This window comes from Hemitrygon akajei, chromosome 29, assembly GCF_048418815.1.
Source record: "Hemitrygon akajei chromosome 29, sHemAka1.3, whole genome shotgun sequence".
Taxonomy (NCBI): Eukaryota; Metazoa; Chordata; class Chondrichthyes; order Myliobatiformes; family Dasyatidae; genus Hemitrygon; species Hemitrygon akajei.
Window position 1 is genome coordinate 44624052 of NC_133152.1, and position 15059 is coordinate 44639110.

The 15059-nt window shown below is 46.1% G+C and overlaps 1 protein-coding gene across 18 annotated transcripts in view; it reads left to right on the plus strand.

Annotated features, from left to right (window-relative positions):
- The window catches only part of samd11 (sterile alpha motif domain containing 11), a 337921-nt gene that overhangs the window by 277195 nt on the left and 45667 nt on the right, over nt 1–15059 (plus strand). For all 18 annotated transcript variants that reach the window (XM_073032287.1, XM_073032288.1, XM_073032289.1 and 15 more), the window contains 2 exons: nt 10986–11101; nt 11565–11643. In XM_073032287.1, the coding sequence (XP_072888388.1) occupies nt 10986–11101; nt 11565–11643 (195 nt within the window). The remainder of the gene's footprint in view (nt 1–10985; nt 11102–11564; nt 11644–15059) is intronic.

Here is a 15059-nt window from a genome sequence, read left to right on the forward strand (position 1 = left end):
CCTCAAAAGCCGCAGCATATGCGGAGCGAGGCACCTAATGAGGCGGTGACAGTTGTTCATGCTGAGAGCCTCGCCTGAGTTGGCTGATGCTTGGGTCATCCATTGCGCTTGCTGAGATGGACGTAGGCATGGCAGTTGCCTCAATTGGCTCCCAGTTCACTTGATCTCACTTGTTCAACTGCCAGATTTCTTGGCTGATGTATTTCTGCTCATTATCGCTCTCCAGGCCCATGTGCTGAGAGGACTGTATGTTTTATTCAGTGCCAGCGTCCACTCTTGGTGACCTCTTCAATTGCAGATTTGTTTCATAGAACATAGAACCGCTCAGTACAGGCTCTTTGGTCTACAATAGTGTGCTGACCTTTTAACCCACTCCAAGATCAATCTAACCCTTCCCTCCTACATAGGCCTCCATTTTTATTTCTGTTATTCCTTTTTCCTACTTTTTTAAAATTTATTTTGTAAGTTATAATAATTTTAAGTCTTTGCACTGTACTGCAGTCACAAAACTACAAATTTCACATGTTCCAACACGGGCATCAACCTCCCCAGCATCGAGGACATCTTCAAAAGGTGATGCCTCAAAATGGTGGCCTCCATCATTAAGGACCCCTATCGCCCAGGACATTCCCTCTTCTCATTGCTACCATCAGAGATGAGGTACAGGACCCTGAAGGTGCACACTCAATGTTTCAGGATTAGCTTCTTCCCCTCCACCATCAGATTTCTGAATTGACAATGAATCCATGAACACCACTTTGCTATTTTTTTTGCTATTTTTTTTGCACAAGTATTTAATTTAATTTTATATGTATTTCTTATTGTAATTTATATATTTTTTATTGTCTACTGCAATGTACTGTTGCCACAAACGAACGAATTTCATGACGTATGCCAGTGATCTACTTTCACTGTGCATCAGTAGCAGAACCTACTGTACAACAGAGGAGCACAGTACAGGCACCTCAGCAACGATGTCGTGCGGACTCCAGTATCAATCGCACTCTTCCCTGCTACATCGCCCTCCATTGTGCTTTTAACCCCGTGCCTATCTAAGAGGTCCTTAGATGCCCCTAACATATCTACCCCTACTGCCACGCCAGGCAAGGTGTTCTGTACACCTTGTGTACAGAACAAGGGTGTGACTTCCCACTTTAAGTTGTGCTCCAATTCCAACCCAAAGTGAATTTGCGAATCGGGTCAAAGTGGCGAGTTGCTATATGAGGGCAGCATGCCAACAACTTAGATGCGTGCGTGCGTGTGTGTGTGTGTTGGCCTTTCTCTGTACTTTAGCTTTATTCTGTGGAATTAATTGCCACAGACGGCTGTGGAGGCCAAGGCATTGGGTTGATCAGAATCAGGTTCATTATCACCAGCGTATGTCATGAAATTTGTTGTAATGCGGCAGCAGTACATTGCAATATTGTTGTTGAGTGTCGTTGAGTCATCGTCGACTCTTGGCGACCCGATGGATAGTGTATATATTACAAAAGTTAATTTAAATAAAAATAGTGCAACAAGAGAGAAAAAGACGTAGTGAGGTAATGTTCCTGGGTTCAATATCCATTCAGAAATCTGATGGCAGAGGATGAGAAGCTTCTCCTGAAATGTTGAGTGTTAGCCTTCATTGTACCTCCTCCCTGGTGGTAGTGATGAGAAGTGGTTAACGATGTCAAAGGTTGCAGGGAGCAGGCAGGAGACTGAATATCCTTGCGATCACTGAGGTCTCATCATTGGGACGGCGAGCTGCTTACTGTGCACTGTACAGTTTACGGTTTACCTGTTCAGCGCGCTGCATGCATTTTGTATTATATTTGTGGTAATATCTTGTTTTATGTGCTGTGTGTGAGATATGTATTGTGGGTGCAGCCATGGTCTGTAGCAACATAGTTTTGGTTGTATGTATGTACAGTCAGGTGACAATAAACTTGAACCTTAATGGGGTTGACAGGGGTAACAAATCATTCATGATCGAATGGCAGAGCAGACTCGATGGAATGAATGGCCTCATTCTGCTCCTATGTTCCATGGTCTTATTCTGCATTCAGTCATTGCTTTCCGTTGTACTAATTCAATGCACCGTTATAATGAGTTGATCTGTCTGCAAGAAATTTTTCCATTGTATCTCAGTACATGTGACATGTACATTTCCCCATCAGCATAGTACAGAGGTTAGTCCATCGTCCACTGTCCCACCTATCAGTCATTCGTTTGTTACATGCCATGTCGTATGACGTGGATACCATGTTCTTGTCAAATTTTTCTACAGAAGTGGTTTGCCATTGCCTTCTTCTGGGCAGTGTCTTTACAAGACGGGTGACCCCAGTCATTATCAATACTCTTCAGAGGTTGTCTGCCTGGCCTCAGTGGTCGCATACCCAGGACTTGTGATGTGCGCCGGCCGCTCATACGACCATCCACCACCTGCTCCCATGAAGTGGGGGGGTTCTAAGCAGCTGCTACACCTTGCCCAAGAGTGACCTGCAGGCTAGCGGAGGGAAGGAGTGCCTTACACCTCCTTTGGTAGAGACATATCTCCGCCCCGCCACCTGTCAATAGGGTTGCTGTTAGATGGGGAATTGGGTGAGGCACTGGATTGGCTTTCTCTGCCTGGAGAGGCTATATGTTACCCGATAAACCAATGGTCAACCTCACTACTCTGAACCGATTAAAGAAGGAAACAAGCTGGTGTTCAGCTCTCTTCTCCATGACAGCCAAAACTCCAGTGGAGCTCGTTCCATCTGCCTGCATATGGCCCATCTCCCTCCCTCTCTCTCACTGCTACCCTAGAACAGGAGGCTCAGGAGTCTTGGGTCCCACACTGCCAGAATCGGGACCAGTTGTTGCCCTGGAGCCATTGGGCTCCTGTCCAGCTTCACTCGCCTCAACACTCATCTGACTGCAGCCTGTGGACTCACTTACAGGGACTCTTCAGCTCATGTTCGATGTATGACTTGTTTACTTTTTTAATCATTTGCATTACTTGTACTCTTTCACACATTGGATGTTTGTCGGTCTTTGTTGCGCGTGGTTTGTCGAGTTTCTTTGTTTTGTCGGGTCCTGCAAGAAGATGAATCTCAAGGCTGTGAATAGCATCCTTGCTGTGATAATGCATTCACTTTGAACTTTGCTTATTTCCAGCTCAGACTGTGTGTGGGGGGGAGTGTAATCTGGACATGGAAATATGGGCATTGCTGGAATGTGTTGTGTAACTGGGATTGCTCTGCCAGGTGGTTTGACATGACCTGAACTGAGAGCTAGGCAGCAGAATTAATCATTTTATTTTACTTCTGTATCTGATATTTTTATTGTAAATTTGGATACACACATTATGGGTTTTCTTACGCCTGGCAGAGCAAATTCAATCCAATTCAAGTTTAGTTGTCATTCAACCATACCTGAATACTCATGAATACAGTCAAGCGAGACAGCGTTACTCCGGGGTCAAGGTGCAAAACGCAGTACCAGCAGTCACACACAAGACAGCAAGCACGAATGGCATGACAGTCACGCAATAAAAGAGTCCAAAAACATGCGCCATCGATCATCAATCCATAGTTAGCCACAATAGAGCCTGTCTCCCGCAGAGCGAACCCTGAGGTGCAGCACCGACTCCAGCCTGGATCGGCACCACACTGCCCCAGTGGACAAAATAATTCAGCCACTTAAGCAGAATAGGCTATTGCTAGGCACCTGTGTTGCACCTCTGATATACCACCACAGATGGGGCAGGTAGCAGGAAAGATACAGTCACCCTTGATTCACACTCTCAGCTTTGGAAGCTTCTCAGTGGCTGATGTTGGGCTGAACTTCGAAAGGTGGTGGGTTATGCTTCATTAGGAGTTTGAGGTTTGGTATGTCACCAAAGACTTCAGCAAATTTCTGCCAGACTTCTGCTCTCTTTCACGGAGAGCACCTGCATCACCATCTGGTATGGAGCGGCCACACTGCACAGGAAAAGAGGGTTGAAAACTCAGCCAGCTCCATCGTGGGCACTGCCCCCCCAGACATCCAGGATACTTTCAAAAGGTGATGCCTCAAGAAGGCAGTATCCATCACTAAGGACCCCCAGGACTTGCCCTCTTCTGATCGCTACCATTGAACATTTGAACACTATCTCAATGGAAAAAAAGTACAGTTGACATTTCGGGTCAGCGGGACTGGAGAAAAAAAGATGAGGAGTAGATATAAAAGGTGGGTGAGGGGAGAGAGAAACACAAGGTGGTAGGTGAAACTGGGAGGAGGAGGGATGAAGTAAAGAGCTGGGAAGTTGATTGGTAAAAGAGATATAGGGCTGGAGAAGGGGGAGTCTGAAAGGATAGAACAGAAAGCAATGGAAGAAAGAAAATGAGGGAGGAGCACCAGAGGGAGGTGAAGATCAGGTAAGGAGATAAGGTGAGAGAGGGAAAAGGGGATGGGGAATGGTAAAGGATGGGTGGGATAGTGCATTACCGGAAGTTCAAGAAATCGATGTTTGTGCCATCAGGTTGGAAGCTACCCAGGCTGAATATAACCTAAGTATGGCCTCATTTCTCCAGTCCCGCTGAAGGGTCTCGGCCCAAAATGTCAGCTGTACTTTTTTCCATAGATCCTGCCTGGCCTTCTGAGTTCCTCCAACATTTTGTCTGTGTTGCTTGGATTCCAGCATCTGCAGATGTTCTCTTGTTTCTGAATGCTACCTCACTACTTTTTATTCATACCTTTTTGCACTACTTACTCAATTTAACTATTTCATGTATAGACTTACTATAATGCTCTCTTTTTCTGTTGTTCTGTATTGCGATGTACTGCTGCTGCAAAGACAACAAATTTCACGACACATGCTGGTGATGTGAAACCTGATTCTGATTCTCATTACTACCATCAAGGAGAAGGTGCAGGATCTGAATACTCACTGACTACTTTAGGAACAGCTTCTTACCTTCTGCCATCAGATTCTGAATGGTCCATGAACACTATCTCACCTTTTGTTCTCTTATTGCACTACTTATCATTAAATATATATTATTGTAGCTGATAGTCATGTTTATGTATTGCACTGTACTGCTGCAGCAAGACAACAAATTCCATGACATAGGTCAGTGATATTAAACCTGATTCTGAGGTAATCGTCACAAAACCAGTTCCTGGAGTAAGTACTTGGTGGGTGATCTGATTAATTGCTTTTCCTTCGATCTCTGTCTCTGCGGGCTCCCCTCACTCCTGGATTTTGATATGATGTAGAAGGAGGCCATTCAGTCCATTCAGATTATGCTGGTTCGCAGAGCATTTCGCTCAATTCCCATAACCCTCTAATGACCTAATGAAGATTTATTGACTTGTATGTCAATATGGCTTTCACCACAATTGTGCGTGTAGCGGACAGCGAAGAAGGCTATCCTGGTTTGCAGAGGGATCTGCATCAGCTGGAAAAATAAGCTGAAAAATGGTAGATGGCATTTAATGCAGCACAGAAACAGACCCTTCGGCCCTTCTAGTCCATGTTGAACCATTTAAACAGCATCAACCTGCACCAGGACCACAGCCCTCCATGCCCTTACCATTAATGTACCGATCCAAACTTCTCTTAAAAGTTGAAATTGAGCTCGCGTGCACGACTCGCACCCACAGTCTCACAACCCTCTGAGTGAACTAGGGGCCACTTACAATCAGTTAACCTTCTAGCGCAGTGGTTGGAATGTGAGAGGAAAACAGGAAAACAGGTGGGGGGGGGAGGACCTGCGTGGTGACAGTGAACAGCCAAGCCCCAAATCCAATCCGGTGCATGGCAGGGCTGTGGAGAGAGCGCTAGCCACCACACCATTGTGCCCCCAAACTCCGCCTCTATATGCTCCTTGTCTTGCTTTCTGATAAATTAGCAGTGTCCATAGTGACCCACACATAGGTAGGGGCGGAGAAATTGCCAGGCAACCCTTGATTGGTAGATCCCCAGAGCAAGCAGACTCCCACCTACTCCAAACTGCATGTTTGATTGCAGTGATTGTCTGTTGCTAGGAAAATGATCATGATATACACTTGTGGCCACTTTACACCTGCTCGTAATGTAAATATCTACTCAACCAATCATGGGGCAGCAACTCACTGCATAAAGTCATACAGACACGGTCAAGAGGTTCAGTTGTTGTTCAGGCCAAACATCAGAATGGGGAAGAAATGTGATCTAAGTGACTTTGACCGTGGAGTGATTTCTGGTGCCAGATGGGGTGGTTTGAGTAATTCAGAAACTGCAGATCTCTTGGGATTTTCACGCACAACAGTTTCTGGAGTTTACAGAGAATGATGTGAGAAACAAAAAAAAACATCCAGTGAGTGGCAATTCTGTGGGTGAAAATGCCTTGTTAATGAGAGAGGTCAGAGGAGAATGGCCAGACTGGGTCAGGATGACTGGTTAATGAGAGAGGTCAGAGGAGAATGGCCAGACTGGGTCAGGATGACTGGTTAATGAGAGAGGTCAGAGGAGATTGGCTAGACTGGGTCAGGATGACTGGTTAATGAGAGAGATCAGAGGAGAATGGCCAGACTGGGTCAGGATGACTGGTTAATGAAAGAGGTCAGGGGAGAATGGCCAGACTGGTTCAAGCTGACAGGAAGGTGACAGTAACTCAAATAACCACACGTTTAACAGTGGTGTGCAGAAGAGCATCTCTGAATGAACAACATGTTGAACCTTCAAGTGGACGGGCTACAGCGGCTAAAGATCACAAACGTACACTCAGTGGCCCTTCACTAGGTACAGGAAGGTAACTAATAACATGGCCACCAAGTGTAGTTGGTAGAAAATTTTAACATGATTTCCTCTTTGTTTCTTTCTCTTTCCCTCTCTGTCTGTCTCTCTGTCTCTGTCTCTTTCTCTCACTCAAGCGCTCTCTCTCTCAAAATTGCGAAAAGTGCTATGACTAGCAAAAAAAAATTGCTCTACGTTTTAAAAATCGCTGTGCATTAAATAATTGCTGTACTTTTCTCTTGCACATTAGCGATGCATGTTGTTGTTGAGACAACAGTTGTTAAGGGTTTTGGCTTGGAGAAGGTTGCAGGCTATTTTAAATATTGATAACGCAGGTCTTCTGTCCCAGTGGAATTTGTGCTGAATAGCAGCCTCGCATACACCTGCTGCCGAGACAGATGTTGTTAATATTTAAGCCCATTTCTGGGCCCCTCTGACAATGGAAAGCTATTTCAGAGTTTGAGTGTTTAGGTGAAATTATAAAATACAAGCTCAGGAATGTCAGTGATGAAGGGGGCATAGTTTCAACTACTAAGCATAATATTTTGTGTTTCCTCCTTGCAGTGATGGGGTACGGAACGGTTTGACGGACGTTTCGGTCAGTGCTTGCTCAAGTGGGAGGTTGATGGCAAAGGGCTTGCATTTACATACACTTAACAGTGTGAAGGGGCAGATGGATCTTGGAAATCATGCCATAGATCCCTCAAGTTATGACACAAATTGATAGGTTGGTTAAGAGGGCGTTATGGTGTGGCTTTCATTAGTTGGGGATTGAGTTCAAATGTGCGAAATACAGAGACTTCTGTGCCTAGCACCATTTTTTGGATATGCAGTTAATCTATGAGTTATCTTACGTATTTATTGTGTTCTTTATCTTATTGTGGTTTTTTTTGTGCTGCATTAGATCTGGAGTAACAACTATTTTGTTCTCCTTTACACTTGTGTACTGGGAATGTCAATAAACGATCTTCGATCTTGAATAATGTTGCAGCTCTATAAAATCCTGGTTAGACCACACTTGGAACATTGTGTCATTATAGGAAGGATGTGGAAGCTTTAGAGAGGGTGCAGAGGAGATTTACCAGGATGCTGCCTGGATTAGAGAGGATGCAGAGGAGATTTACCAGGATGCTGCCTGGATTAGAGAGGGTGCAGAGGAGATTTACCAGGATGCTGCCTGGATTAGAGAGGGTGCAGAGGAGATTTACCAGGATGCTGCCTGGATTAGAGAGGGTGCAGAGGAGATTTACCAGGATACTGCCTGGATTAGAGAGCATGTCCTATGAGGATAGGCTGGGTAGGCAAGGGCTTTTCTCTGTGGAATGAAGGAGGATGAGAGGTGACTTGTCAGAAATGTACACGATGGTAAGGAGCATAGACCGAGTGGACAGCTTGAGACTTTTTCCTGGGCAAAAATGACAAATATAGGAGACATAATTTTAAGGTGTTTGGAGGAAAGATTAGGACGATGACAGAGGTATGTTCTTTTCACAGAGACTGGTGAGGGTGTGGAATGCGCTGACAGGGGTGGTGGTAGAGGCAGGTACATTAGGGACGTTTAAGAAACTATTTGATAGGTACATGGTTGATAGAAAAGTGGGGGGTTATGTAGGAGGGAAGGGTTAGGTTGATCTTAAGAGTAGGTTGAAGGTTAACAATTTCAAGGGCCAAAGGATCTGTACTGTGCCATAGTATTCTGTGTTCTTTGTAGGATGCCTCTAGTTTAATCTGCCGTGCTGATAGTGATACACATGGCCATAGTGTTGTGTGATTGACATGTACTTTAAACTTTGCCCTTTCCAGAATCAGACGCATATTTGTTATCACTGATTGACGTTGTGAAATATGTTGTTCTGCAGCAGCAGTACAATGCAATACATAAAAATTACCAGAGGTTACAATAAGAAATTACAAAAAATAAATAAATAGTGCAAAAAGAGAACAACTACTGAGGTAGTATTCATGGGTTCTTGGACTTGCTTAGAAATCTGATGGCAGAGGGCAGGAAGTTCCTAAAATGTTGAGCGTGTGCCCTCAGGCTCCTGTACCTTCTCCCTGAGGGTAGCAATAAGACAGCATGTCCTAGATGGTGAGGGTCCTTAATATCGCCTTCTTGAGGCGCTGCAATTTGAAGACATCCTTGATGGTGGGGGAGATGGTGCCCATGATGGAGCTGGCTGGATTTGCAACCTTCTGCAGCTTTTTATGATCCTGTGCAATGGGCCCCTCCATACTAAACGATGATGTAACCAGTTAGAACGCTCTCCATGGTACATCTGAGAGGTATGCGGGAGTCTTTGGTGACATACCAAATCTCCTCAAACTGCTAATGAGATATAACCAGTGGCGTGCCTGCTTTGTAATTGCATGTGTATATTGGGTCCAGGAGAGATCTTAAGACACCCTGGAACTTGAGGCTGCTCACTCTTTCCTCTGCTGATGTGGGTGGTGGTGCGAAGAGGTAAAATCACAGGAACATGGGCAAGAGAGAATGCAGTTTTGAAATTTCATTTACTACAAAGCATTGCGAGGATTTCTGAGAGGATCATCGGGGTCCCTCTTCCACCCACCTGAGATATTCATCAGGAGTGATGTTTACGCAGGGCCCTTAGCATTGTTAATGATCCCTCCCATCTTTGACCCCCTACCATCAGGCAGGAGGTACTGTTGCATTAGGACAAGAACTGTTCAGATGAAAACAGCTTCTTCCCCAGGCTGTAAGTCTACTGAACTCCCTGTCACCACCCGGGTCTCATCAAGTATGAAGTGCCTGTGGCATTATACTGTTTACTTTTTAACTTGTCTTCTAAATGCACCTCATGCTAAATACCAATATTCTGAGATACATTTTATTACCGTATTTGTTAATGTATTTGTACTGGTCTTACTTTATGTGTTGTGCACCTTGGTCCAGAGGAATGATGTTTCCTTTGGCAGTATGCATGTGTACAGCTGAATGACAATGAACCTGAACTTGACTGAGAGATCGAGCACAGTAACAGGCCCCTCCAGCCCAGTGAGCCCCCCGCTGCCCAGTTACACTCGTGTGCAATGAACTTACAAATCCGTATGCCCTTGGAATGTGGGAGGAAACCAGAGATCCCAGAGGAAACCCACACCGTCATAGTGCGTACGTACAAACTCCTTACAGACAGCGGTGGGAATTGAACCTGAGTCGCTGATACTGTAATGGTGTTATGTGAACAGCAGTGCTACTCTGCAGCTTAGTAAACATGTGTGAAGTTACCTGTTGAATTATATATGTAACATAAAAATAATTGGCCTTGCTGAAACTCGTTGGTCTGCCAGCACGTCGTAATGTCCGTGGAGGAGTGCTGCCAACCGGAGGGGGACGCACTGAAGCAAGGGCTTGGAGGGGAAGGACGACAGTGTGGGGTTCTCCAGCTACTGGAGAGGAAGGAGCCAGGTTGGGCGAGGAAGCCACTCAATTACTGTAGTAGTTTACCACCCCAGAGGACCATGTGTGTGGCAAGGTCCTAGTACAAGTTCAAGTTCTTAATGTCCAGTAGGGCCCTATTGATTGACATGTAGGAACGTAATAGAACAGTATTGAAAGCATTGGCTTTGAATGTAAAGACTGAAAAAGCATGGCACGATTTATTCTTGTCAATATTTTTTTATGAATAAAGTTTATCTTGATTTTTGAAAATGGAACATGAGTCACTGGTGCTGTAATAGGGTTACGCCAAGTGCTATGCTACTAAGAAGCTTAACAAAATGTTTTTCCTTAGTTATGTGTCTTGTTATATGGCATAGGCAATAACAATCTTTCTATGACTATGATTGTCCTTGGCAAATCTTTCTACAGAAGTGGTTTGCCATTGCCTTCTTCTGGGCAGTGTCTTTACAAGGCAGGTGACCCCAGCCATTATCAATACTCCTCAGAAATTGTTTGCCTGGTGTCAGTGGTCGCATTACCAGGACTTGAGATATGCACTATCTGCTCATACAACCATCCACCACCTGTTCCCACGGCTTCACGTGACCCTGATCGGGGAGAGAGGGGCTAAGCAGGTGCTACCCCTTGCCCAAGGGTGACTTGCAGGTTAGTGGATGGAAGGACCTCCTTTGGTAGAGACGTACCTCCACCCTCTCACTCAGTAACAAAACATAAGGTTGCATTAACTCTTCAGGCTATATTCCAGTGTTGGATAAGAAAGTCACTGATCCAGAAGAGCAGTGGGTAACCACTGCTGAGGTGAAGACGTTTGGTATAACTCCTTTTGTTCTTGTCTTCCAGAGAAATGACACACACGAACCCTTTGCTTTCACCCCAGAACGCTCCGCACATTGCTCTCGGACCCCACCTCCGGCCCCCCTTCCTTGGGGTGCACTCATCCCTCTGCCAGACGCCAGGTGAGTGCAAGCAATAGCCTCTTTTTGTATCGAATCTTTCATTGCTTTAAGTGATCTAATACCTGTCCCATGAGGTAGCTCTGAGGTGCACGGGAAGAGGTTTAGAGATTTACAGCTCAGTAGCAGGTTCTTCTGGCCCAACAAGCCCACAACCATGTGACCAGTTGAGCTGTGCAACTTTGGACTGTGGGAGGAAACCCACGTGGCCATGGGGAGAGCTACTAACTGCTTACAGACTTCGGTGGGAACTGACTCCTGACCTTACAACTGCATTATGCCACCCCGAATCTGAATCTGAATTCAACGCAGGTGTCCAGTGACCGACCTTGCGCGAAACGTTCTGTACCTGCAAAGTGGGCAAAAGTGGGGGGGGGGGGAGTGCATGTGTAGCTGGCAGTCAGGCAGGGGATGGACTACACTGTGGCTGTGCACTAACCCTCCCATTTGGTCACCAACCCCCTAGGTTACAGCTTCCTGCAGCCCGCCCAGGCTGAGATGTTCGCTCGGCAGCAGGAAATGCTCCGGAAACAGAACCTGGCAAGGTGAGCATTGCGTTTGTACTGACTGTTCAACAGGGCGGTGTTCCTCAGTGAGGCAGTTATCGTCACGTACCAAGGTACAGTCAAAACCTTTGATTTGCCCGCCATCCAGACCGATCATTTCACAATGTGAGTACATTATGACGGAACGAGAGAGTAACAGTCACAGAATGCCGCCGAGTGTTACAGTTACAGAGAAAGTGCAGTGCAGGCAATTGTGAGTTGAGAGTCCATCTTATCATGCAGGGTGTCTGCTCAGGAGTCTGATAACAGTGCAGTAGAAGCTGTCCTTGGTCCTGGTGATATGTGCTTTCAGGCTTTTGTATTGTCTGCCCGGTTACCGAGTGGAGGGTAGAAGAGAGAATGTCTAAAGTGGTTTGGGTCTTTGATTATGCTGGCTGTGAGAATAGGCAGAGACCACGGAAGGGAATAACACACACGAAAGGCTTGCTAACGGGGGATAGTTGGCTAGTTGGTCCCCATTGATTCCTTTAGGTGGTTATAACCCACTACCTATTAAATGCTCTCAACAGTGTGTGTCTCGGACAGCCTTTGACAACCAAGCCCAGCTCCTGGCCTTCATGTGTGGCTTAGTAACTAAGCCCAGGATAACTGCTTCGACCGACAGAAAGGGCAATAGTTGGTAAATGGTGCCTTAAAACCAGTTGCTTTGGGCAGATCGGGCTCTTCAGCTCATCAAGAAGGAAAACTCTGATCTCAACCCTCTGCTGACTTGCAGCTACACCCACTCATGGGGAAGGCTTCAGGAGAAAACCCAGAGGGAAAAATCCAGAGCTGAGTCGCTAAGGCAGGCCTAGTCCTACACTGGCAACTCCTGCCAAACTTTATCGGTCTCTGCCGTTCTAATGGATTCATTAGCTGCATGGAGAGGGGGAGCCTGCTGCACAGGCAACAGCTCGTTGCCCTGGATTGGACATCTAGACAACATCCATGGTCAACCTCGACCTTTCGAGGCCTCTCCAGGCCCTGTTCCTGGCGAAGGTACAACCTCTGCTCACCATGAGCCTGTTACCCCAGGAGAGAGAGAGCAGCGTCAGGGTTTCCAAAACTGCCGGGTAATCTCGGGTGTCATGGAAACCACCCTTGCCCCTTGACTCTGTCTACACTTTTCGCTGCCTCAGTAAAGCAGCCAACATATTCAGGAACCCCTCCCACCTCAGCCATTCTCTAACCCCCCCCTCCTCCCACTGAAGGTATTTGTCACATGTACATTGAAACATACAGGGAAATGTGTTCTATCGCATCAAACAAAATCAGTGAGCATTGTACTGGGGAGAAGCCCACAAGCGTCACCATGCCTCCGGCGCCAACAAAGCCTGCCCACAACTTACTAACTCTTACCGTATGCCTTTGGACTGTGGGAGGAAACTGCAGCACCCGGAGAAACCCACACGGTTAACAAACTCCTAACAAACACGGTTAACACGGTTGTACAAACTCCTGGGAGACCGTTTCGCTGAACACCTACGCTCTGTCTGCCAGAGAAAGCAGGATCTCCCAGTGGCCACACATTTTAATTCCACGTCCCATTCCCATTCTGATATATCTATCCATGGTCTCCTCTATTGTCAAGGTGAAGCCACACTCAGGTTGGAGGAACAACACCTTATATTCCGTCTGGGTAGCCTCCAACTTGATGGCGTGAACATTGATTTCTCTAACCGGTAAATGCCCCCCTCCCCTTCTTACCCCACCTCTTATTTATCTATCTATCTATTTATTTATTTCCTTTTTGTTCTCTCTTTTCTCTCTCTATCCCTCTCACAATCAGTCCTTGCCTGCTCTCCATCTCCCTCTGGTGCCCCCCTCCCCCTTTCTTTCTCCCTAGGCCTCCCATCCCATGATCCTTTCCCTTCTCCCTTTTGCCAATCAACTTCCCAGCTCTTAGCTTCATCCCTCCCCCTCCTGTCTTCTCCTATCATTTCAGATCTCCCCCTGCTACTTTCAAATCTTTTACTATCTCTTCTTTCAGTTAGTCCTGACAAAGGGTCTCAGCCTGAAATGTCGACAGTGCTTCTCCCTATAGATGCTGCCTGGCCTGCTGTGTTCTACCGGCGTTTTGTGTGTGTGTTGCCTGAATTTCCAGCATCTGCAGATTTCCTCATGTTTGCGTCCTTTATTCTTATAATTGTTGAATGTTGCTCCTCGACTAACACACCACAGCAAGTTCCTAATCCTTGTACTTTAAATGTAAATATACAGTGATTAAAGTTGATCCTTAATCCTTTGCATTTTATTATCTACCTGCTCTGCACTTTCTCTGTTGCTGTTACACTTTATTCTGAATGCTGATATTGTTTTACTCCTATTGTCATTCAACTATACATGTAGACAGCCCAACAAAACATTCAGGGCCAAGGTGCAAAATACAGTACACACAGTCACACACAGCACATGTAGTTACGATCCAGCACAGATGGTCGCTAGGTAATATTAGCACAGATCCCTGAGTGACAGGTTGTCATAAAGTGCGTGGCGCATGTCTGTGTGAGACAGTATGGTGTCACTGACCCTATCATAATAAAACAAGCAGTCGTATAAATTTGAGAAACAACAGCAAGATGAGAGGTGACCAGTGCAGGATGAGGGTGTGTCAGTGAGTTGGGGGATGGGGCAGGACATTCAGACAGGCTGTACATGAGTACTGGGTGGCAGCAGGGTGTTAAAAAGTCTCTCACAGCCTGTTTGGGTCCTTTCCTCGTATTACCTCGATGTACGGATGCGATGAAATCTAAATGGATGGCGTGCAAAGCAAAGTTTTGACTGTATCTCAGTACCTGTGACCAGAATAAATCAATTTACCAATGGATAACAAGAGGTCCATGCGTGTTGTTAGCTCTCCGTATTGTACTGAGGCAGTGGAGTTTGCATGATCTCCCCAAGATAGGAGTTTCTGCAGATCTTGAGCATCACGCACAAAACGCTGACAAAACTCAGGCAGCATCAGTGAAGGTGAATAAAGAGTCGATGTTTCGGGCTGAGACCCTTCATCAGGACTGGAAAGGAAGGGAGGCGGGACCTTCTATCCCCTTTCTTTCCAGTCTTGGCTTCTGCCCACATCTCTTCCAGTCCTGATGAAGGGTCTTGGCCCGAAATATCAACTGTTTATTCCTCACCATAGATGCTGCCTGACCTGCTGATTTCATCTAGCATTTTGCGGGTGTTGCTCTCTCTAACTGTCTGGCTTCCTCTCACAACCCAAAGACGTGTTGTTGATAAGGCAACTGTCGCTGTAAAATGGCCTTGATGTGTAGGTGGGTAGCAGAATCCAGAGTGAGGGTGGGGGGCAGTTGAGGGGAGAAAGGAGAGAGTGAAAAAAATGGGATGAGCGTAAAATAGATGGCTGATGGCCAGCACAGTCTCGGTGGGATGAAGGGCCTATTTCTGTGTTGTATCTC